The sequence below is a fragment of the Bos indicus x Bos taurus genome, chromosome 18, assembly GCF_003369695.1.
Source record: "Bos indicus x Bos taurus breed Angus x Brahman F1 hybrid chromosome 18, Bos_hybrid_MaternalHap_v2.0, whole genome shotgun sequence".
NCBI classification, from domain to species: domain Eukaryota; kingdom Metazoa; phylum Chordata; class Mammalia; order Artiodactyla; family Bovidae; genus Bos; species Bos indicus x Bos taurus.
In genome coordinates this window covers 12476345-12498679 of record NC_040093.1, presented here as the reverse complement: position 1 = coordinate 12498679, position 22335 = coordinate 12476345, and the positions used below count along the sequence as shown (strand labels likewise).

General features: G+C 48.4%; 1 protein-coding gene across 1 annotated transcript; it reads right to left on the bottom strand.

Moving 5' to 3' along the window:
- Window positions 1–1846: 1846 nt before the first annotated feature.
- On the bottom strand, window positions 1847–22272 carry RSPH6A (radial spoke head 6 homolog A). Its single transcript, XM_027515417.1, has 6 exons — window positions 21507–22272; window positions 14369–14603; window positions 8314–9078; window positions 6723–6867; window positions 5837–5954; window positions 1847–2234 (listed from the first exon to the last, which is right to left on the bottom strand). Exons 1-6 carry the CDS (start codon window positions 22151–22153, stop codon window positions 1997–1999), a joined length of 2148 nt encoding a protein of 715 aa, XP_027371218.1. The 5' UTR covers window positions 22154–22272; the 3' UTR covers window positions 1847–1996.
- Window positions 22273–22335: the final 63 nt, after the last annotated feature.

Below are 22335 nucleotides of genomic sequence, written 5' to 3'. Positions count from 1 at the left end.
AAGCCGGGGTCCGCACCGGAAGAGGTGGGGTCGTCGCCCGGGCAACGCCTTTTCGATTGGCAACACGGTAGGGAGCCAGCCGTCGCTCCGGTAACGGTTCGGGGTCTGAAGGCGGGGCTACAAGGTGGGCGCGGCCTTCGTGCCTGCGACCGTCTAATGGTTGGCTGTGGGGGCGGGGCCCTCAGGGAAAGGGGCGTGGCCATTAAAAGAGCCCTAGTCCCTAGCAACGGCGCCCTGGGAACCGTTTTCCTAGCAACGGGAGTACCCTCAAGAGGAGGCCTCGTCCACAACTTGTCTTTCCCATGACGTCACAGAAATGACTTCAGGTGACCCTAATGTCTCCTGAAGACTCCCAACATACACCCTCCAGTATTTTCCACTTACATCTTAAAGTCCCCGACTAGCCACAGCATCTCCAACCCTTCCCACCCTTGATGATCCTGCAAATCTCATTGATTTCCAACGTCTCCATAAAACTCCAGTGACTTCATCTGACCCAATACTGATTAATTGATTAACAGCAAAAAGACCCTGATGCTGGGAAAGGTTGAATGTAGGAGGAGAAGGGGACGACAGAGGATGAGATGGCTGGATGGCATCACCAACTCAATGGACGTGAGTTTGAGTAAGCTCCGGGAGTTGGTGATGGACAAGGGAGGCCTGGAGTGCTGCAGTCCATGGGGTTGCAAAGAGTCGGACATGACTGAGTGATTGAACTGAATTGAACAGCTCCACATTTTCCACCAAACTCCTATATGTTTCCACAACCTCACTCACTCCTCCAACACCCACCAAAATTTGATTGATCCCTGCAATACTCTAGGTGTCCCAGTAATCCACTGGTAATCCAAAATTTCTTCCTGATCCCAACAGCTCCCTAATAGTCAGTGTCCCTCCCTTCCTGCTCCCATCACAGATCTTAAATGAAACTGACAATCTTACTTCAAACCCCACTCCTCTCCTGTGTCATTTTAGAGGCAGCACTGCCATTCCTTCCAGTCACCAGGATGCAGATTTCGGTGTTTCCCTAGACTTCTGCCATTTCTCTTCACTCCCTGATTACAATCCCCAAGTCTTTTGCATTCTGTCACCTGAATTCCTCTATTCCAGTCCATTCCTCTTTGCAGCCTCGGTCGAAACTCCTCTCCTGCTTGGACTCTCCCTGTATCAGCCTTGTCTCTGCTCTCCCAGACCCATGTCTCCCCTATCTACACTCCACCTGGGATCTAGAGAGGTCTTTTTAAAGCATAAATACGATCAGGCCCGGCCCACCGCTGTTCAAAGCCCATCCATGGCCTCCCTAGGGCTCTCAGGACAGAGTTCAACCCTGGGTAATCTGTTCCTGCAAACTTTCCAGCCTTATCTGTTGCCACTGACTCCTCACACCATGTCTCAAAAATGAGGTTTGAGCATCTACCCCAACACATCACACTCGCTCTTGATCTTGGATCTTTTCACACCCTGTTCCCTCTGCTTGGAATGCCTTCCTACTCTGTTCTTGGCCGTTTATGAGCCAGAGCTCAGCAGCTCTGTCAGTGCTCTGGGCTCCCCCTTCTGGGTTGTCATTCCCTGAGGAAGGCATCTGTCTCTCCTGTAGAGTATCCAGCCCTGGGAGAATAAATCTTGGGTCACTTGGTCGCTGCTGTGTCCCCAGCACAGGGCTGGCCTGACCAGGGGCGGCACTTCAAGAGTTGTTTGATGGCCAGATGAATGAATAAATGAACAGATGGGAGAGACTATGCCAGGCAATGTCTGGGTTCACAGCAAAGTGCTATAGTCCTGACTCTGAGGTCCTGTCAACAGACGTGGTGAACAAATGATTGAGTGACTCACCCAAATGCCTTGGGGAAATTTTATTTAGAGCAGCTGTCTTCCTCTTCTACCCCTGTCCTTTAGGGTCAGAAAGCAAACCTACTATGAAAAAAAAAAATCAACCTATAAGTCTGTATAAGGGAAAACCTGCTGGCTACCTGCTTGAGGAGGGGGCTAGGGGGCCTCAGTCATCCTGGTCCTCATCCTCATCTTCCTCTTCGTCTTCTTCCTCTTCCTCCGCAGCCGCCAGGGCCTGCTCCTGGGCAGCCTTCAGGGCCTGCTCCTCCTCCACCGTGGGGTCGCTCATCTCTATAGTGTCCGGGCCGCTGGGGTACTCGTGCTGAATGGGGGCTGGCAGGGATGGGTTGAAGTTCTCAGGACTGTACTTGTGACCCCAGCCGATGTAGATGTTCTCAAATTTCCTGGAGGGGTGGAGAGGTGCTGGCAAGTCCTCCCTCAAAGACCCCAGCCTGGACTTTTGTTAAAGGTGGGACCCAATTTAGGCACAGCATGCTGCAGAGTTGTGGGCGGTAGAGTGCAATGTGCCCACCAGGTTTCCCTGTTCGACTGTTCTTTCACTATTTCCTGGGCATCTTCCTAACTGCCAGATTGTGTCCAGAGCTGCAATGTCTAACAGCACACATAGCTGGTGAGCACCTGAAACGGGGCTGGCCAGACGGAGGAACTGAATTTTGAATTTTATTTAATTTTCAGATTTCACTTGTGGTTTCTTCTTTGACCTGTTGATTGTTCAGGATTATGCTGTTTAATTCCTACATACTTATGAATTTCCCAAATTTCCTTTTTTAAGAGATATTTTGTTGTTGTTGTGGACTAATTTTTTTTTTTTAATCTTGATTTAATTTGTTACAATATTGCTCCTATTTTATGTTTTGGTTTTTTTGTCTTCAAGGCCTGTGGGATCTTAGCCTCCCGAAGGGATCAAACCTGCACCCCCTCTATTGGAAGCTCAGTGTCTTAACCACTGTGCCACCTCAGATTTGCTTCTTTAATTGATTTCTAATTTTATTCCAGTGTGGTAAGAGAAGATATTTTATATGATTAATCTTTCTAAATTTATCATTTGGTCTATCCTGGGGAATGTTCCATATGCACTTGAAAAGAATGTGTGTTCTGCTGTTGTTGGATGGTGTGGATTTTATTTAATTTTAATTAATCTAAATTATAAAACCAATACTTCATTTATTGGAAGACATCCAAATATGTCTGGGACAACTTGGGCACGTAAATCTACTTTTTCAACTGTAAATGTTGTGAAATCTGGATACAGGTCAAGTATTTCTGATGAAAATTTAGTACCTAAGGGACTTCCCTGGCAATCCAGTGGTTAAGACTCTGCATTTCCAATGCAGTGGGGTGTGGGTTTGATCTCTGGTTGGGGAACTAAGATCCCACTGGTCGCAAGGTGTGGAAAAAAAAATGCAGCACTCGAATTGAGATCTACTAAAGGTGTAACCTTCACTCCAGATTTTGAAGACAGTATGAACAAAATACAAAGTAGCTCATTAACAATTTTTACATTATTGATTTCATGTTGTAATAAGAATATTTAGGATATTTGGAGTTGAATACATTATTAAATGAATTTTGCCTGTCTATTTTTATTTCTTGAATGTGGCTACTAGAAAATTTTAAATGACATATGTGGCTCATATTTTATATACATTGGCCAGCACTGGTCTAACTGTGGGAGCCTAGCAGTGAACAAATTAGACAAGAATTAGAATTGCTGGCAGAAACCAAAGCAATATTGTAAAGCGATTATCCTTCAATTAAAAACAAATCAATGTTAAAAAAAGCAAAAGAATTAGAATTGCTGCCATGGTGCCTACATTCTAGAGGGAGGAGACTAATAATAAACAAGGATGTAATTGGTTGGGTCAATGGCACCCCACTCCGGTACTCTTGCCTGGAAAATCCTATGGATGGAGGAGCCTGCTGGCTGCAGTCCATGGGGTTGCGAAGAGTCAGACACGACTGAGCGACTTCCCTTTCACTTTTCCCTTTCATGCATTGGAGAAGGAAATGGCAACCCACTCCAGTGTCCTTGCCTGGAGAATCCCAGGGACGGGGGAGCCTGGTGGGCTGCCGTCTATGGGGTCACACAGAGTCGGACACAACTGAAGCGACTTAGCAGCAGCAGCAGCAGCCCCACCAACTCACCTCTCCCCAGATTTTTAATGGGTGAAACAAAGAGGAGTAAGTGGGAGAAAGGGGAAGAGACTGAGAGACAGGGAGAGAGCCAGAGAGTTTGCCCTGGGGAGCAGTTTGGATTTGACCTTATTTTCACAGCCTTGCTGTCCCCTCGAGAATCCTTTTCCTCCAGATCGCTTTGTCGGAGGCTTCAAAAATCACTGCTTCCTTGGAAACCCTTGACCTCTGCCAGCCCTGGTTCCTGGGGTCCAGGAACCAGCACCTCACTCAGGAGGCTGCACTTGCTAGGAAGGCAGAGTCTTGGGCTCCAACCCAGACCTAGGGGACCAGAAACTGCGCTTTAACCAGAGCCCCTGGTGAGTCCTAGCCCCTCGAAGTTTAGGAAGCTCCAGTCTAGAATGTCCTCCTGGGGAGCCCCCTGGAGGTCCAGTGGATAGGACACAGTGCTTTCACTGCCAGGACCTGGTTCAGTCCCTAGTCAGGGAACTAAGATCCTGCAAGTCTCTCGGCCAAAATAAATGAATAAGTCTGATTTGAATTGTTAAAAAAAAAAAAAGAAGAAGAAGAAGAAGGGGAATGTCCCCTAGTTACTTTTCTCTTTCCCTCAAAGGTTTCAGATCAAGGTTGCTTTTCCCAGGAATCCTTCCTTGATCCCTAGACATGACAGTTGCGAGCTGTCATCTGTCCCTCCACTTTCCCTAGTGGTACTTCTCTCCATTTGGAACTAGATATTTGACTGGGGTGGGGATGGGGGTGAGGGAGGGTGAGGCTCCATGTGCCGTTGGCAGCTATGCCTCCTCTGCCTGCTCCCAGATTCATATCTGCTTTTTCAACAAAGTGCTTGGGGCCCAGCATACAGCTGGCAAACAGTGACATTCCAGAGTCTTTTATAAAGAACAAAGTGGGGATAGACGGATGCCTGATTGGGTGGTGGATGGGAGGGTGGATGATGGGTGGTTGGGGACTCGGGGGTGGAGGATGGGTGGGTGAGACCAAGTTTGGATCTTTTGCTTTCAGAGGAATGTTGGCAAATCAGGGTGTGGCCAGAGGGGCATTGGTAAAAGCGAGTATGTCTCTTCCACGCTTCTGGAGGCGAAAAAGAAATTGCGAAGAATGTGGATAAATTATAAAGATTACATCAAATCCCACCTTTCCTTGTGAATCCCAGTAGCGAATCCCGTGCAGGTTCATCATTGAGACGGAAAAGGAAAAGCTATGAAAAGTCGTCGTGCCATCTGGTGGACAGCGCTGGTAAGTGCATGCCCGGGGAGCAGAAAAGCTGGAGAGAGGCGGAGGGACCGCCTGGAGTGTGTAACTGAGGTGAGAGGATATGGAAGTGATTTTGGCTTGCAGATCTTTTGGAAATGACCGGTGAGGGAATCCTGGTGGGGAAGATTTCTGCCCATAGAGAGAAGACCCTCCAGGAGACTTAGGGAAGCAGTTAGCTTCCCCAGAGATGAGACTCTGTCCCTCTAATGGCCACCCCAAAGGGGACATCTGAGTGCTCTCTGGCTCCATGCCTCATACAGCACGGAACCCTGGGCCAGGGGGGTCAGATATCCAGGTTTGAATCCTGCAGGTGCTGTGTGACCCTGAGTCAATTCCTTTCCCATTCTGATCTTCCATTCTGTCATCCCAGAGGCTCACACCCTCTTGGTTTGGGATTTCTTGGTCTGGGATTTTAATCCTCGTGGGACTCCTGGATTCTGAGTGAAGACATTAGCCCCTAGGGGCTTCCTTAAGGGAGCCTATCCGATCTTTGCCCACCCTAGTGGGTTGCCCCAGCACGTCAGACTCTGAGGAAGTTGTAGGAGCGCCCTCTGCTGGGGAAAACTAGAAGAAGACCTACTTGCCACTGGCGTAGGCATAGGCCCCTGGCCAGAGATTGGAGCGCACGACAGCCACGGAATACTGCGGGCTGAGAGTGCAGGACAGGCGGGCGGTCCACGGTGCCATGTGCATGATTTCTGTAGGGGAGCAGAGAGCACCAGGGAGGTCAGAGACTGGCCTGCAGCCCCCTGCCCCGCTGCAATGCACAGCCCCCGAGAAGGGAAGGCGGCGAGAAGGATGGGAGGGAGCAAAGAGGGAGGAAGCGGAAGGGCATGAAGGGAACTGTGGGAACCAACAGCTCTGGCTTCCCTGTTTGAACCCTGGCTCTGACCACTCTTTCTGTGTGGCCCGAGGAAGCCACTCCACCTCTCTGAGCCTCAGTGATCACACCCAGGCAATGGAGACACTTATCTCACCTCCTGTGCGGAGTGGCATGAGTCCCGAGGGCCCCTGACAGGGGTGCCGCTGTGATTCCCCTTCTACGTTGGCCATCAGTTTGAACCAGGGCTCAGAGGACGGCCTACAGGCTCCAGACTCATGGAAATCTGCGTTCACATCCTCACTCTGCTCACCCACTCTCAGCCTCTCCTCCTTCCTCCCATCAGTTACCTGAGGTCCCAACCTCAGGAAATTCCTGTCCAATCTTCCAATATCCAGCTCAAGTCCTGCCTCCTCTGGGGAGGCCGCCCTAGCTCTCGCTCCCTTTTTCCAAGCCCACATGGGACCCAAAAGATCATGTGTCACCATCTGGGCCGTTGCATGGGCCAGATACGGCTCACAAGATGGACATGCTCCTATAACCCCATGGGCTGCCCATTTTATAGATGAGAATGTAACAGAGGCTCAGAGAACTGCTTCCCCTCCCTTTCTCCCAGCCTCCACTGGCCTGTGTGTGGGGCTGTTACCTGCGTCTTCTGAGAGCGGGGTCAGCAGCGGGGGCCCGACCTCCTGCTCCACTTCCTCTACGCCTTCATCTGCCTTCTCTTCCTCCTCCCCCAACTCTTCCTCCTCTTCTGTCTTCTGCAAAGGGTTCACCCAAGTGCAGCGGCCCTGCAGGTGGGGAGGAGGAGGTCAGCTGGTAGCCCCAGGGAACAGCCCAGGCTCTGTTCCCAGGGAAGTGGTGAAGGGCCAGGCAGGATGCTGGGGCCCAGTCCTATTCCCAGGGACCCAGGTGTGGGTAAAGGTCAGGGTGAGTTGCACAGGCAGGAGGGCGGGGGAGAACGGGCCGAGAGAGCTGCTGTGGTGAGACGGGAACCCCTCCTCTCTCAGCCTCTGTGGGCTCCGTTTAGGGAGCCATCCATCCATTCATTTATTGTATATTTAAGGAGCACTTACTATATACATGCAGTGCTCCTGGTGCTGGAGTTACGTCCTTGAGAAAAAGAGACCCCCCACATCTCTGCCCTTGTGGAGTTGACATTCAACAGCCCATATGGCACTCTGTTTGCTCATCTGTGAAATGGGGGTATCATGGATGCCTCTCTCATTGGATTATTGTTGGGTTGAAGGAAGTACTGAAGAGTTAGTAAACGTCTGTTGAATGAATGAGTGAACCTAAGTGCAGACCATATAGCAGAACTCAGTTTCAGCAACTGAATGGGAATGGCCATTATAGCAATCTCAAAAGCGGTTATTCGGAGTCCATAATCAATGTTTATCGAATAAATGAATGAATAAGAAAGTTCCTAGCACACAACAGATGCGTCCTTGAATGGACAAATAAATGTATGTAAAGTTTAGACAAACTAGGCATTCAGTAAATACAGGTCCACCACCTCTTACCCACACTTTCAAAATTTGGAAAGCTTTGAAAACCAAGTTTTTTTCATGAGTCATTTGGCTGCAATCCTGACTGACAGATGAGAGGCTTTTCAGTGTTGCTGCAGAAAGTGACACCTTTAAAAATGGGCTGCAGCCCCAGTGCCTCCTTGACATGTTATGTAATATATGGTATGTGCACTGTGTCATCTTTTTATTTTTGTGTATTTTTAAAGTGCTCTTATTTTTATAAGTACTTTTTTTGCCATGCCACTTGTCTTGTCAGATCTTAGTTCCCTGACCAGGGATCAAACCCTGGCCCCCAGAAGCCTGGAGTCAGCAAGAATACTGGAGTGGGTTGCCATTTCCTCCTCCAGAGGATCTTCCCCACGCAGGGATCAAACCCAGGTTTCCTGCATTGCAGGCAGATTCTTCACCGCTGAGTGACCGGGGAAAGCCCCTCCTAACCACTGGACCACCAGGGAATTCCAATATCACCATTTTTAAATCTGAAAAATTCGGGATTCCAAGAGGCATCTGGTCCCAAAGGTTTCTGACTGGGGACTGTCAACCAATATCTGTTGAATGAATGGATGGATGGATGCATGGAGGACTATTATGGAGCACAGATGCCTCGCTGCCAGCAGGTGCTTGGCATAGCTAGTTCCGGGGTCACACCTGGTCCTACATCCCACCCCACCCCCGCCCCGGCCTGGGCGGCTGGAGCCCCGCCCTCACCTGCGGCAGGATGTGCTGCGTGTGGTGCACCCAGTTGGCCATGGAATCCACCAGCTCGAGGACCGGGATGCCCTCAAAATCGGGGTTCTCCTCGTAGGAGTCGCGCCCGGCTCCACCTTCCTCCTCTTCGTCGCCCTCCTCCTCGCCAAACTGGTAGAAGCCGAGGGGACTGATGTGCGTGGCGGCCGAGATGCGGGCGATCTGGGCCCGCAGGTAGTTGGCCTCGTTGCCCGGGAAGGGCGGGTAGCTGATGACTGGCGCGTCCAGGTAACCCGTGAAGAACTTCCTGATCTTGCGGGCCTGCACGATCTGGATCGGTGTGACGTGGGGCAGCCGCATCCACGGCCTGCCCGGCTCGTTGCACACGAAATACAGGTACCTGTTGGTGCCGGTTCGGCTGTCTTCCTTGGGGATGACGGGCGGCGGCTTCCACGTGGGCTTGGGGATGACGTCCGTGGCCTTATCCTCGTCCTCGTCGCCCTCCTCCTCTCCGTGCGCCTCCATCCCCTCGCCGCCCTCCGTCATCTCCTCCACCTCCTCCTCCTCCGCCTCCTCTTCGCCCTCCCGGAATTCCACCTCGGCCACCAGGTAGCTGCGACTGAGCCCCAGGATCTTGCCCCAGAAGCGGCAGGTGTGGATGGGCTGCTGCTCCACCAGCTGCTTCAGGGCCATGAAGACGCGGAAACTCTCATCGGAGCTCAGGCCCACGCCGGCCTGCTCGAAGTAGAAGGCCTTCTCCATTATGTTTGGCACCGCGGTCTCAGCCTGCAGCGGGGTAGGGGGCGGATGGCAGAGGGAACCAGGTTGAAGCCCTGCTCCCCATGCTGACTCTCCTAGAGTCCAGAGACTTAAACTACTCGGTAATCCAGTTGCTCAAGCAACCATTTCTGGCCACTGATGGAGGGGTATGTGTGCCAAGGAACTATGATGCTTACTTAAATTGTACCTGCGTGAGTACTCAGTTGCTCAGTTGTGTCTGACTCTTTTGCAACCCCCATGGACTGTAGCCCGCCAGGCTCCTCTGTCCATGGGATTCTCCAAGCAAAATACTGGAGTGGGGTTGACATTTCCTCCTCCAGGTGATCTCTCCAAGCCAGGGATCCAACCTGCATTTCCTGCACTGGCAGGCAGATTCTTTACCACTGAGCCACCTGGGAAGCCCTTAAATTGTATAGTTGATGTAAAAGATTTGGGGACAAATGTATTGCATTTTTTTCCTTAAAGTTGTATAGTGCATTTCCATTTTCTTTAAAGCTCCATTTGTGAGCTCAGTGTTATTAATAAAAGGAACAAGTACTGCATTTGCTTTCTGTGAACACTAGACTGGTTCCTTATTCACAAATATCAGAAGTCCCTCTCCACAGGGGGATTATACATTCCCACCCCCACCCCTGTGCATTAGGAGCGGTCATGTCACTTGCTCTGACCACTTGAAATGGGAGTGAAAGGGACACAGGTCACACCCAGGCAGGAGCAATAAGAACCCGTGTGGGGTTTGTTATGCCTTGTTTTTCCTGCTCTGCAACTGTGGGAGCCTGAGTCACGGCGGCATCTCCATCACCGTTCATCTCAAATGGCTGATGAGCCGAGCCTCCTAGCCCAGCCTGGATGGGTAGGAAGTGTGAGCGAGAAATAAACTGTGTGACGTTAAGCCGCTGTTTGTTATCTCAGCTTGACATGGCACACCCTGACTAATACTCTATAGGAGGAACACCATGATTTTGAAAGTGATTCTGGCAGTTTCCCGCAATCTAAAACACAGGGCAAAAGCTTCTTTGCCTAATCGACATTTACACCAGCAGCTCGGTGGGACAGAGTCAAAACTGAATCCCCAGACTCACTGTGCTGCCGGCAGGGAAGCTAAGTGAATGAGCAAAGGAAACCCTCTTTGGAGTGTGTGCCTGGCCCATGAGCCAGTGGCCATCACCCTCTTTCTGGGAATGTCTTCCACCCACTTGGCAATGGAGTGGCCTCACCAACCATGATCAGATTATGTCACCCTGCCCTCTGGTCACTGTTGATTGGAGCAAGTGAGGACAAAATGGCAGTTCAGGCTCTCCTTTCTGTCCCTCTGCAATTTGTAACTGGGTGGAGAGAAACTACAGCTGGTGCCCTCCAGCTTAGAAATGACTTCTGTGGGTTGGCTGGGTTTGAACCCGGGTTGGTCTGGCTCCAGAGGCCATAGTCTTAGCCCCTACTCTGTAACTCTTCTATTAACTGTGGAAGCTTCCTCTTTCTTTCTCCCAGTTTCCAGAAAGATCCTATCTATGACCTGAAGGAAAAGATTTCCTACTGGCAACTGGATGGAATTTAAAAAATTAGGAGCAGAGGGGCATCTCTGAATGCCAGCTTGGCCTAGGGTCCAGCTACATTCCTGCCCTTGGGTTTGTTGGGTTCAGTCCACCAAATCAGGACCATTCTCAACCCCCTTCTCCATTGCTTGCTTTCTCCAGACTGGAGAAGTGGAGAAGTTCCACAGTCACTTTCCCAGCCTCCCTTGCAGCCAGGGATGGTCATGTGACCCCATCTGGCCAATAAGATGCAAGCAGATATTTTCTGAGGGGCTCCTGATTGACTGACTGATTTACTGGACCATGCTGCCCAGCTTGTGGGATATTAGTTTCCCAACCAGAGATTGAACCAGCACCCTCAGCAGTGAAAGGGCCAAGTCCTAACCGCTAGACTGCTGGGGAATTCCCTTGCTTTCTGGATTTTTAAAAAAAGGGAGTCAGTGGGTGGGGGGGAGTTTATTGGTGGCCTAGTGCTTAGGACTCAACACTTTCACTGTTGTGGCCTGGGTTCAGTCCCTGGGCAGGGAATGAATATCCCACAAGCCGCATGGCTCAACCGAAAAAAAAAGGTGGGGGGCATACTGAGAAGAGCTCCCCACTCCCCTTTCAGGGCACTGGTGTGGAAATATGATGTCTGAGGCTGTAGTAGTCATTGTTCAAACATAAAGTGATAAACTCAAGGTACCAAGCGTCAACATGATGATAACCCAACAGAAGGGAGGGAAGCGCTGGGCCTCTCCATGATCTCATGGAAATGCTGCCCCAACTGTACCCACTCTCAGCCCAGTGAAGCAATGAAATGTTCTGCTGCACTGCTTGGACCAAGTCCCTGCAGCCCAAAGTGAGCTTTACTGACTGCCTTGGTCAGAGATAGGGTTTACGCCCAAATTCTTATGATCCTGAAAGGTGCTTTCTTGGTTTGGATGGAGTAAGGGCAAGGGATGAGGGGGAGAGAGGGGGAGAAGATAGCCCTCAGTATCCCTTCTCTGGGGAGCCACCTTGCCAGCCACAGACTGCTTGCACCTGACTGTTGTGTGTGAGAAAAACTATCTTGTCTAAGCCACTCGTCTTCATTTCTGTGACATCTATTTCCTGTCTTAAAGTGAGCTCTGTTGACAAACAAGTACAAGAATAATACTAAAGTTTCTTTAAAACTATAAACTTGAGACTAGTGAGGAACTTTTCAAAACAGAGGTGCCGTGATGGGGAGCCAGATATGCTATGCAGCGATTGTAAACAACAAGCAGGAGAGTCCCAGAACAGAAAACCATCTACAGAGCAAGGCGCAAAGCAGGGACTCCAGAAACAGACTGGAGTCCACACGGGTGTAAGCGAAGGGTAGGGGTGGCATTTTCAAAGCGGGGAAAGGACAGTTTTCCCATAAATGCTGTTGGGGATCATAAAAGAAACAGAAATTCTTTCCATTTGAAAGAAATAGAAAATGAGAGGAATGAGAGCCCCTCATACAGAAAAAATAAATACAAAGTGCTCAGTAACAAATTCGATTTTCTTCCTAGAATCATGCACAGGCCACAGATACCCGCACTAGTTTTGCCCTTTTACAAACCTCATGTTAAAAACTCCAGCTCCAAAAGCAATCATCAAAAATACAGCGACCAAAGAAACCCCGCCTCCAAGTTCTAAGGGGTGGGGCCTCTAGTGACTTGGCTTCGAAGAGGGCAGAGCCTCCCTCAGGATTATACTTCAGGGGGCGGAGCCGAGGGTGGAGCCTCCAAAGGCACAGCGTTCTAAGGAGGCGGGGCCATCAGGGACTGGCGAGAGATGGGGTGCGACTTGGAGAAGTCGGGGAGGAAGAGTGCAGTTCTAAGGCGATGCGGCCTCCTTAGAGACTTCGAGACTGCTGATCTAAAATTTAAAACCGTATTTTCAGGTAAAAACTGTTCGTGTCTAAGACTTGGATTCCCACCTGCGCTCTGCTCACCCAAGGGCTCATTCATTCCTTGGTCAGATGGTCGTTCCCGGTTCTCTCAGCATCTCACCCCATTGTGGCCAGAACCCTAGAATTTCAGAAGCATGAGACGTGAGCACAGACCAACAGCATCTGCAGAGATGGCCGAGATGATAGCCCAGGCTTTGGAGGACACAGCCCTGCTGAGAGAGTCAGTTCCTAGGCAGGTTAATAAGGAGTCTAGGGGTCCCCAAGGAGAGAGGGGTCTGGAATTCTCAAGGAGGAAGAAAGGACAAACTTTTTTTCTTTCTCCACATTCCTTAGGATTATATAACAATAATGTATCCTGCCTAAAGACAGTCTTTGGATTCAACCTTCTGCTATCTTAAAATGTTAATTATGGGAGTAGACCTGGTCTTTACATGGATGTATCTTGCCTGAGGACAGTGTTATCTTAAAATGTAAATTATGGGAGTAGGACTGATGAGGTCTTTACAACCTCCAGATATTCTTTGGATTATATAACTTCATTGTTAACACTAGCAAGCGGGTACCCTTTCTGCCCCCTTCTGATGCCTATGTCAGAAGCTTTCTCTATCTCCTTTATACTTTAATAAAACTTTATTACACAAAAGCTCTGAGCAATCAAGCCTCGTCTCTGGCCCCGGATTGAATTCTTCTCCTCCGGGGGCCAAGAATCCCGGTGTATTCGCGTGATTCAACAACAATCTTTCACTGCCTTCTTCGTCCCGGCTTTTCTAGTTTTGAGCCCTCTAAGTCCTCCCTCCATGAATAGGAATAATAAATGGCACTTGCCTTAAGGTTGCTTCAGGGATGAAATGAGCCTACACTCCTAAGCCTAGGAGATGTCAGAATTATCGTAAACAGAGAGTTCTCAGCAAATGTTTCTTTATATTTCTTTCTTTTTGGCTGCACCACAGGGCTTGTGGGATCTTAGTTCCCTGACCAGGAAAGGAACTTGTGCCCCCTGCATTGGAAGAGTGAGGTCTTAACCACTGGACCACAAGGGAAAGTGAAAGTGAAGTCGCTCAGTCGTGTCCGACTCTTTGCGACCCCATGGATGTAGTCTATCAGGCTTCTCCGTCCATGGGATTTTCCAGGCAAGAGTGCCAGAGTGGATTGCCATTTCCTTCTCCAAGGAAAATCCACAAGGGAAGTCCCCCCAAAATGTTTCTTAAACCAGTGAAAGAACATTTCAGCCAAATTTTAAGCCATCGTCCAATGCTGTATCCAATGCAGGAGATACCATCCAATGCAGGAGACGCAGGTTCAGTCCAAGGGTTGGGAAGAGCCCCTGGAGAAGGAAATGGCAACCCACTCCAGTACTCTTGCTGGGAAAATACCATGGACAGAGGGGCCCGGCGGGCTACAGTCCATAGGGTGACAAAGAGTCAGACACGACTGAGCGACTGAACACAATGCTGGAAAGAAAATCATGGAATTAAATATTCCGAGGATAGTAGAATGTTCATGAGTCGTGGGTGGAAGACTTGTTAGCAGGTCTCAATTTGCAAAAGAGGAAACTGAGTCCAGGGGATAGAAGACACCTTCAGTGTTGAAAAACTCCAGAAGGTAGCAGGTTTCACAGAAAATATCCACAAAGCAGTTATTTTGCAGAAAGGAGGAAAGGATGGCAGGAGAAACCAGCCTCTACCTCCATGTGGCACTGGAGTCAGGTTTCTACAACTTTCCCTCTGCTTCAAACCTTCTGGTGGTGCCCCAGTGGCCTCGGGAGAAAGCCTAAACCCCTTAGCCTGGAGTTCAAGGCCCTCAGTGGCCGGTCCCGCCACTCCGGCTCTTTCTGCCACTCACGCCTCCCCACTGGCTCGCTCACCGTCTCCTCCTCCATCTCCTGCTCGCCCTCGCCACTGCCGCTCCGGCCGAACAACGCCTTCTGCCTCTCGGCCATCTCGTAAGTGGGCTGCATCTCCGGGTCGTCCCGAAGCGTATCCAACTTGGGGTGGAACCATTCCCACTGAGTGGTGCGGTTCAGCGACTCCAGGAGGAACAAGGGGTCCTCCGGCCTCTGGTTCAGGATCTTGGTCAGCATGTTCGCCAGGTGCTCATACCTGCCTCAGGGAGAGGGGAGTAGGAGGTGGGGGACACTGATCACTCAGCTTGCTGAGCTCGCTGTTGTGTATGTGGCCCTGTCCCTGGCACTAGGGACACCATAGATAACAGAAAAGGTCCCTGCCCTGATGGACCTGACAGTCTGGCGATAGAGACAGATATTAACCAAATGGGCAAAATATACAAAAGTGTGTAATTATAGGGAGGTAAACAAAGCAGGGAATGGGGATTGGGAATGCTAGGGATAGGAAATGGTTTGCAGTTTTAAATAGGGAGGCCAGGGGGAGCCTCACTAAGGTGACCTTTAAGCTGAGATCTGAATGATCTTATTCACTGAGGGGGCGTACTGTGCAAATATTAGAAGGAAGAGTGTTGCAGTTGCAGGGAACAGCATACGCATAGGTCCTAAGACATTTCATGAGTCTAACATAATCTTGATATCAGAACTCAGGGAAAGTAGGAGAAAGGGAAAGTCCATGCCAGTCTCATTTAGAACTACATATGCTGAAATCCTAAGCGAGTGGTACCTGGCATTCTTAAAAGGATGTTGTTGTTGCTGTTTAGTTGCTCAGTCCTGTCCGAATCTTTGCAACCCTATGGAAAGCCTGTAGGGCGCCAGGCTCCTCTGTCTCCATGGGATTATCTAGTCAAGAATACTGTGGGATTATTCAAACAGTTCCGGAAGTCCTAGCTACAGCAATCAGAGAAGAAAAAGAAATAAAAATAATCCACGTTGGAAAAGAAGAAGTAAAGATCTCCCTGTTTGCAGATGACATGATACTGTACATAGAAAACCCCAAAGATAGTATCAGAAAATTACTAGAGCTAATCAGTGAATTTAGCAAAGTTGCAGGATACAAAATCAATACACAGAAATCACTTGCATTCCTATATACTAACAATGAAAAATCAGAAAGAGAAATTAAGCAATCAATCCCATTCACCACTGCAACAAAAAGAATTAAATATCTAGGAATAAATTTGCCTAAGGAGACAAAAGAACTGAACACAGAAAATTATAAGACACTAATAAAGAAAGGCAATGCCAAAGATTGCTCAAACTACCGCACAATTGCACTCATCTCACACGCTAGTAAAGTAATGCTCAAAATTCTCCAAGCCAGGCTTCAACAATACGTGAACTGTGAACTTCCAGATGTTCAAGCTGGTTTTAGAAAAGGCAGAGGAACCAGAGATCAAATTGCCAACATCCGCTGGATCACTGAAAAAACAAGAGTGTTCCAGAAAAAACATCGATTTCTGCTTTATTGACTATGCCAAAGCCTTTGACTGTGTGGATCACAATAAACTGTGGAAAATTCTGAAAGAGATGGGAATACCAGACCACCTGACCTGCCTCTTGAGAAACCTGTATGCAGGTCAGGAAGCAACAGTTAGAACTGGACATGGAACAACAGACTGGTTCCAAATAGGAGAAGAAGTACCTCAAGGCTGTATATTGTCACCCTGCTTATTTAATTTCTATGCAGAGTACATCATGAGAAATGCTGGGCTGGAAGAAGCACAAGCTGGAATCAAGATTGCCAGGAGAAATATCAATAACCTCAGATATGCAGATGACACCACCCTTATGGCAGAAAGTGAAGAGGGACTAAAAAGCCTCTTGATGAAAGTGAAAGAGGAGAGTGAAAAAGTTGGCTTAAAGCTCAACATTCAGAAAACTAAGATCATGGCATCTGGTCCCATCACTTCATGGGAAATAGATGGAGAAACAGTAGAAACAGTGACAGACTATTTTTTTGGGCTCCAAAATCACTGCAGATGGTGACTGCAGCCATGAAATTAAGACACTTACTCCTTGAAAGAAAAGTTATGACCAACCTAGACAGCATATTCAAAAGCAGAGACATTACTTTGTCAACAAAGGTCCGTCTAGTCAAGGCTATGGTTTTGCCAGTGGTCATGTATGGATGTGAGAGTTGGACTATAAAGAAAGCTGAGCGCTGAAGAATTGATGCTTTTGAACTGTGGTGTTGGAGAAGACTCTTGAGAGTCCCTTGGACTGCAAGGAGATCCAACCAGTCCATCCTAAAGGAAATCAGTCCTGAATATTCATTGGAAGGACTGATGTTGAAGCTGAAACTCCAATACTTTGGCTACCTGATGCAAAGAACTGACTCACTGGAAAAGACCCTGATGCTGGGAAAGATTGAGGTGGGAGGAGAAGGGGATAACAGAGGATGAGGTGGTTGGATGGCTTCACCGACACAATGGACATGAGTTTGAGTAAACCCTGGGAGTTGGTGATGGACAGGAGGCTTGGCATGCTGCAGCCCATGGGGTCACAAAGAGTCAGACATGACTGAGTGACTGAACTGAACTGAATGAAAGAGATCAAAAGGTGACATAAACAGAGGGGGAGATATTCCATGTTCCTGGGTAGGAAGAATCAATATTGTGAAAATGACTGTACTACCAAATGCAGTCTACAGATTCAATGCAATCCATGTCAAATTACCAAAGGCATTTTTCATAGAACTAGAACAAAAAATTTCACAATTCATATGGAAACACAAAGATCCCAAATAGCCAAAGCAGTCCTGAAAAAGAAGAATGGAGCTGGAGGAATCAACCTTCCTGACTTCAGATTATACTACAAAGCTACAGTCATCAAGACAGTATGGTACTGGCACAAAAACAGAACATAGACCAATCAAACAAGACAGAAAGTGCAGAAATAAACCCACGCACCGATGGGTACCTTATTTTTGACAAAGGAGGCAAGCACATACAATGGGGCAAAGACAGCCTCTTCAATAAATGGTGCTGGGAAAACTGGACAGCTGAATGTAAATGAATGAAATTAGAACACTTCCTAACACCATACACAAAGATAAACTCACAATGGATTCAAGACCTAAATGTACGACCAGAAACTATTAAACTCTTAGAGGAAAACATAGGCAGAACACTCGATGACATAAATCAAAGCAAGATCCTCTAGGACCCACCTCCTAGAGTAATGGAAATAAAAACAAAAGTAAACAGATGGGACCTGATTAAACTTAAAAATTTTTGCACAGCAAAGGAAACTATAAGCAAGGTGAAAAGACAACCCTCAGAATGGGAGAAAATAATAGCAAATGAAACAACTGACAAAGAATTAATTTCCAAAATATACAAGCGGTTCATACAACTCAATGCCAGAAAAAGAAACAGCCCAATTAAAAAGTGGGGGAAAGACTTAGACATTTCTCCAAAGAAGACATACAGATGGCTAACAAACACATGAAAATATGCTCAGTATTGCTCATTATTAGAGAAATGCAAATCAAAACTACAATGAGATATCATCTCATACTGGTCAGAATGGCCATCATCAAAAAGCCTACAAACAAATGCTGGAGCAGATGTGGAGAAAAGGGAATGCTCTTGCACTGTTGGTGGGAATGTAAATTGATATAGCCACTAAGATGTATGGAGATTCCTTAAAAAAAACTAGGGATAAAACCCCATATGACCCAGCAATCCCACTTCTAGGCATATACCCTTAGAAAACTAAAATTAAAAAAGACACATGTATCCCATTGTTCATTGCTGCACTATTTACAATAGCTAGAACATGGAAGCAACCTAGCTTTCTATTGACAGATGAATGGATAAAGAAATTGTGGTACATATACATAATGGAATATTACTCAGCCATTAAAAATGAATGCATTTGAGTCCGTTCTGATGAGGTGGATGAACCTAGAATCTATTATACAGAGTGAAGTGAGTCAGAAAGAAAAAGTTAAATATCATATTCTAATGTGTATATACAGAATCTAGAAAAATGGTACTGAAGAATTTATTCATAGGACAGCAGTGGAGAAGCAGACACAGAGAAGAGGCTTATGGACATGGGGAGAGGGGAGGAGCAGGTGAGATGTATGGAAAAAGTAACATGGAAACTTACATTACCACATGTGAAATAGATAGCCAATGGGAATTTGCTATATGGCTCAGAAAACTCAAACAGGGGCTCTGTATCAATCTAGAGGGGTGGGATGGGGTGGGAGATGGGAGGGAGCTTCAAAAGGGAAGGGATATATGTACACCTATGGCTGATTCATGTTCAGGTTTGACAGAAAACAACAAAATTCTGTAAAGCAATTATCCTTCAATAAAAAATAAATTAAAAAAGAATACTGTGGGTTGCCATTTCCTTCTCCAGGGGATCTTCCCAACCCAGGGATGCAACCTGCGTCTCCTACATTGGCAGGCAGATTCTTTACTATTGAGCCACCATGGAAGCCCCTAAAGGGTGGCACACCATGATTAAATAGGGCTAACAAGAATGCTAGACTGGACCTATATTAGAAAAATACAGAAAAAAATTAATTAATCACATTAACATGTTAAAAGAGATTATGGGAGATCACCTCAATAGGTGCAGAGAAACTAACATTCAGTATCCACTCATGATGTTTAAAAACCTAGGATACTAGGAATAGAATAATATTCTATAATCTCATAAAGAGGAGACATGTGTAAGCTGCAGCACACACCAAATGTAATGGTGAAAGACTGAATAATTCTATGAGATTGGAAAGGTAGAAGCCTTCTTTTACCATTTCTATAAAATGCACTGGAGATCCCAGCCAATGAAATATGACATGAAAAAGAAAATGTAAAATTTTAGAAAGGAAGAAGCAAAACTACCATGGTTTGCAGATGACATGATTGAGAATGGAGTGTAAAGACCTTGAGCTGAGGATGTGCCTGGCATGTTGGAGGAATATTGAGGTCATTGTGGCTGGAGCAGAGTGAGGAAGACGGGTTGAGATAGGAAAAGGAGGCTGGAGAGTTAACAGTACCAGCATGACTTCCATTCACCTGAGTCAGGCACCATGCTGGGCCCTTGAAAGCAATGTTGAATTCTCACCACAGACACCTGAGAGAAAATTATGATCCTCACTTTCCGGATGAGGAAACTGAAGCTTAGAAAAGTTGAGGTCATGAGGTTACCCAGGGGTAGCACAGCCAGGATTGAAAACCAAGTTGACTTAATTTCTGAGCCACCTGGTGGCTCAGACGGTAAAGTCTGTCTGCAATGCAGGAGACCCAAGTTCAATCCCTGGGTTGGGAAGATCCCCTGGAGAAGGAAATGGCAACCCACTCCAGTATTCTTGCCTGGAAAATCCCACGGACAGAGGAGCCTGGAGGGTGGCTACAGTTCATTGAGTCACAAACAGTCAGACATGACTGAGCAACTCCACTTTCACTTTCACTTTGCCTAATTTCAAATCATGTATGTCTAAGCCTCTTCAGTGTGCAACCATTTGGCAGCAGTGCTGGGTGTGGTTGAGAGCCATCATTGACTTGGGAAGGGCAAGAAGGAGAGAGAGTTTTTCAACAGGGGACTTGAGGGAACTCACTGGAGCTCACTCTAACCTACTGGTTAGAATTCAGGCTTTCATTGCTATGGCCCAGGCTCAATCCCCAGTCAGGGGACTGATATTCTGCAAGCCATGCGGCATGACCAAAAAAAAAAGAAAGAGAAAAGACCCATTAAGGGACCTTGAAACTCCCAAGGGCTGCGTGCTGTTGGGGCAGAGCTGTGGGTTTTATTTTGAGGTTAATTTTGACTAGATTCTAGGATCTGAGGTAGGAGCTGACTAGAGATGACATTTGGAGAGGGAGGAGGGGTTGAATTACATAGGACCTTGAAGGCTGTTCTGAGAAGTAGGAACCTTCTTCTGAAGGCACTGGTGAGCCATGGCAGGCTCTGAGCATGGGAGGAATGGGGGTCAGCTTTGTGCTTGAGCAAGACCTGCTACTCCTCCCAACTCTTTTCTCATTCTCCTGCTTCCTCCCTTGGTTCCAGTTACACCAGCCTCCTTGCTGTTCCTCAAACACAGCAAGCTCCCAAGCCTTTAAGCTCACTGTGGCCTCAGTTCAGTTCAGTTCAGTTCAGTTGCTCAGTCGTATCTGACTCTTTGCAACCCCATGAATCACAGCACGCCAGGCCTCCCTGTCCATCACCAACTCCCGGAGTTTACTCTGTGTCCTATGTCTGGACAATTCTTCCTCCAGTTTACCCACATGGTGCTCTCTCTCTCACCTCTTTCAGGTTCCTGATCAAATGTAACTTCCTCAGAGAGGCCTTCCCTGACCTCGTATGATTTAACATCCACTCCCATCCCCCTTACTCTGCTCTATCGCTCACCTTAGCTGTTATCACCTTATACTTATTGTCCATTCCCCCACTAGAGTGTAAGCTTCATGAGGCTGTGATGGGGGCCTATGACTGCATCTACATGGCCTTGGCAAATGCCTTTCTCAGGCAGGAAATGTTAGTGGATAACAGGGCCTCAGGAGCCAAATCACTTGTGTTGAAATCCTGGATCTACCATAGCTAAGCTGTGTTATTTTGCACGTGGGACCTAATTCCTCTGTGTCTGTTTCCCTCCCTGGGTTAGGCAGTAACTAACTAAGTACTGGCTTAGACAGTAAAGAATTCGCCTGCGATGCGGGAGACCTGGGTTCAATCCCTGGATTGGGAAGATCCCCTGGAGAAGGGAATGGCTAGCTACTTCAATATTCTTGCCTAGAGAATTCCATAGACAGAGGAGCCTGGCAGGCTACAATCCATGGGGTCGTAAAGCCTCCAATTGGACTGAGCGACTTTCACTTTTCTTTCAAAATTGAAACAGATGTGCTAAGCTCAGCCATGAGAACCAGCTGTTAACCTGTGAATTGCTGGCACAGTCTGGTTAAGTAAATGCTAGCTAGTGTTGCTATTTATTCCCTAACTCTCAGTCTGAGTTAGATGCCCCCAGAGTGGTCGCTGGTTCTCAGCGAAGAGCAATCTCGTCTATACGAGGAGGTGGGGCCTTGGCTGAGGTCTCTCCCTGCCTGGGTCCCTCCCTCGCCCCACTTCCAGGGCCCTCTCTCACAAGCTGAGGTCGCTGTTGACGCTGGTCTGCAGCAGGTAGGCCTTGGCGTTCTGCACGGCCAGCTCGCGAGGTTCTGGCTCGGGCAACTCCATATTGAAGGACATGAAACCCAGCTCAGAGGGCGAGAACTGAAGAGTGGGGTCATCCCTCATGTAGGGCCCATGCTGGGTACCCTGGCTGAATGGCAGGTCTTCTCTCTGGTACATGGTGAACTGGCCTGGGAGGTCTGCCGGCGGCCCCTGGTAGGCAGACTCCAGTTGCTGGAATAGGTTGCCTTCACCCTGCTGTAGCTGGGGCAGCATTAGGCTGGCGTTGTGGCTGGCCTGGAGCCTGCCCTCGCTCAGGTAAGCTTGGGGCTGCACCTCTGCGGAAAAGCCTGGGTTCACATAAGGGTCCTGGGCCTGGAAAACCAGGTTCTCGTTTGGGGTCAGGCTGGCCCTCTGTGGCCAGCCACGGAGGTTGCTCTGATTCGACAGCACCTCCTGACTGCCGCGCAGGATCTGGGGGTCAAGCGGTATCTGCTGCAGCTCCTCGGGGACCAGGGGCCTGGTGCGTTCCCGACTGCGCCGCCGCTCGGAGACCTGTGAGTTTCTACTGCTGGAGGTCGGCTGAGAAGGGGGCTCAGGGTCAGGTGGAGGGTCCCCCATAGTTCAAAGGGATCGCAGACTTCCAGGAAGAAGGCTTGCAGATAGGCAGGCCAGATCAGTCGCCCGTTTTGTGTGCACCCAGCAGCCGCTGGGCTAGCTGCGCCGGTTGCTAGGGACGGAGGGGGCGGGCCGTTACCAGGACAGGGCACGCGGGGATGCGCGACCAAGAAGCGGCTTTTCGC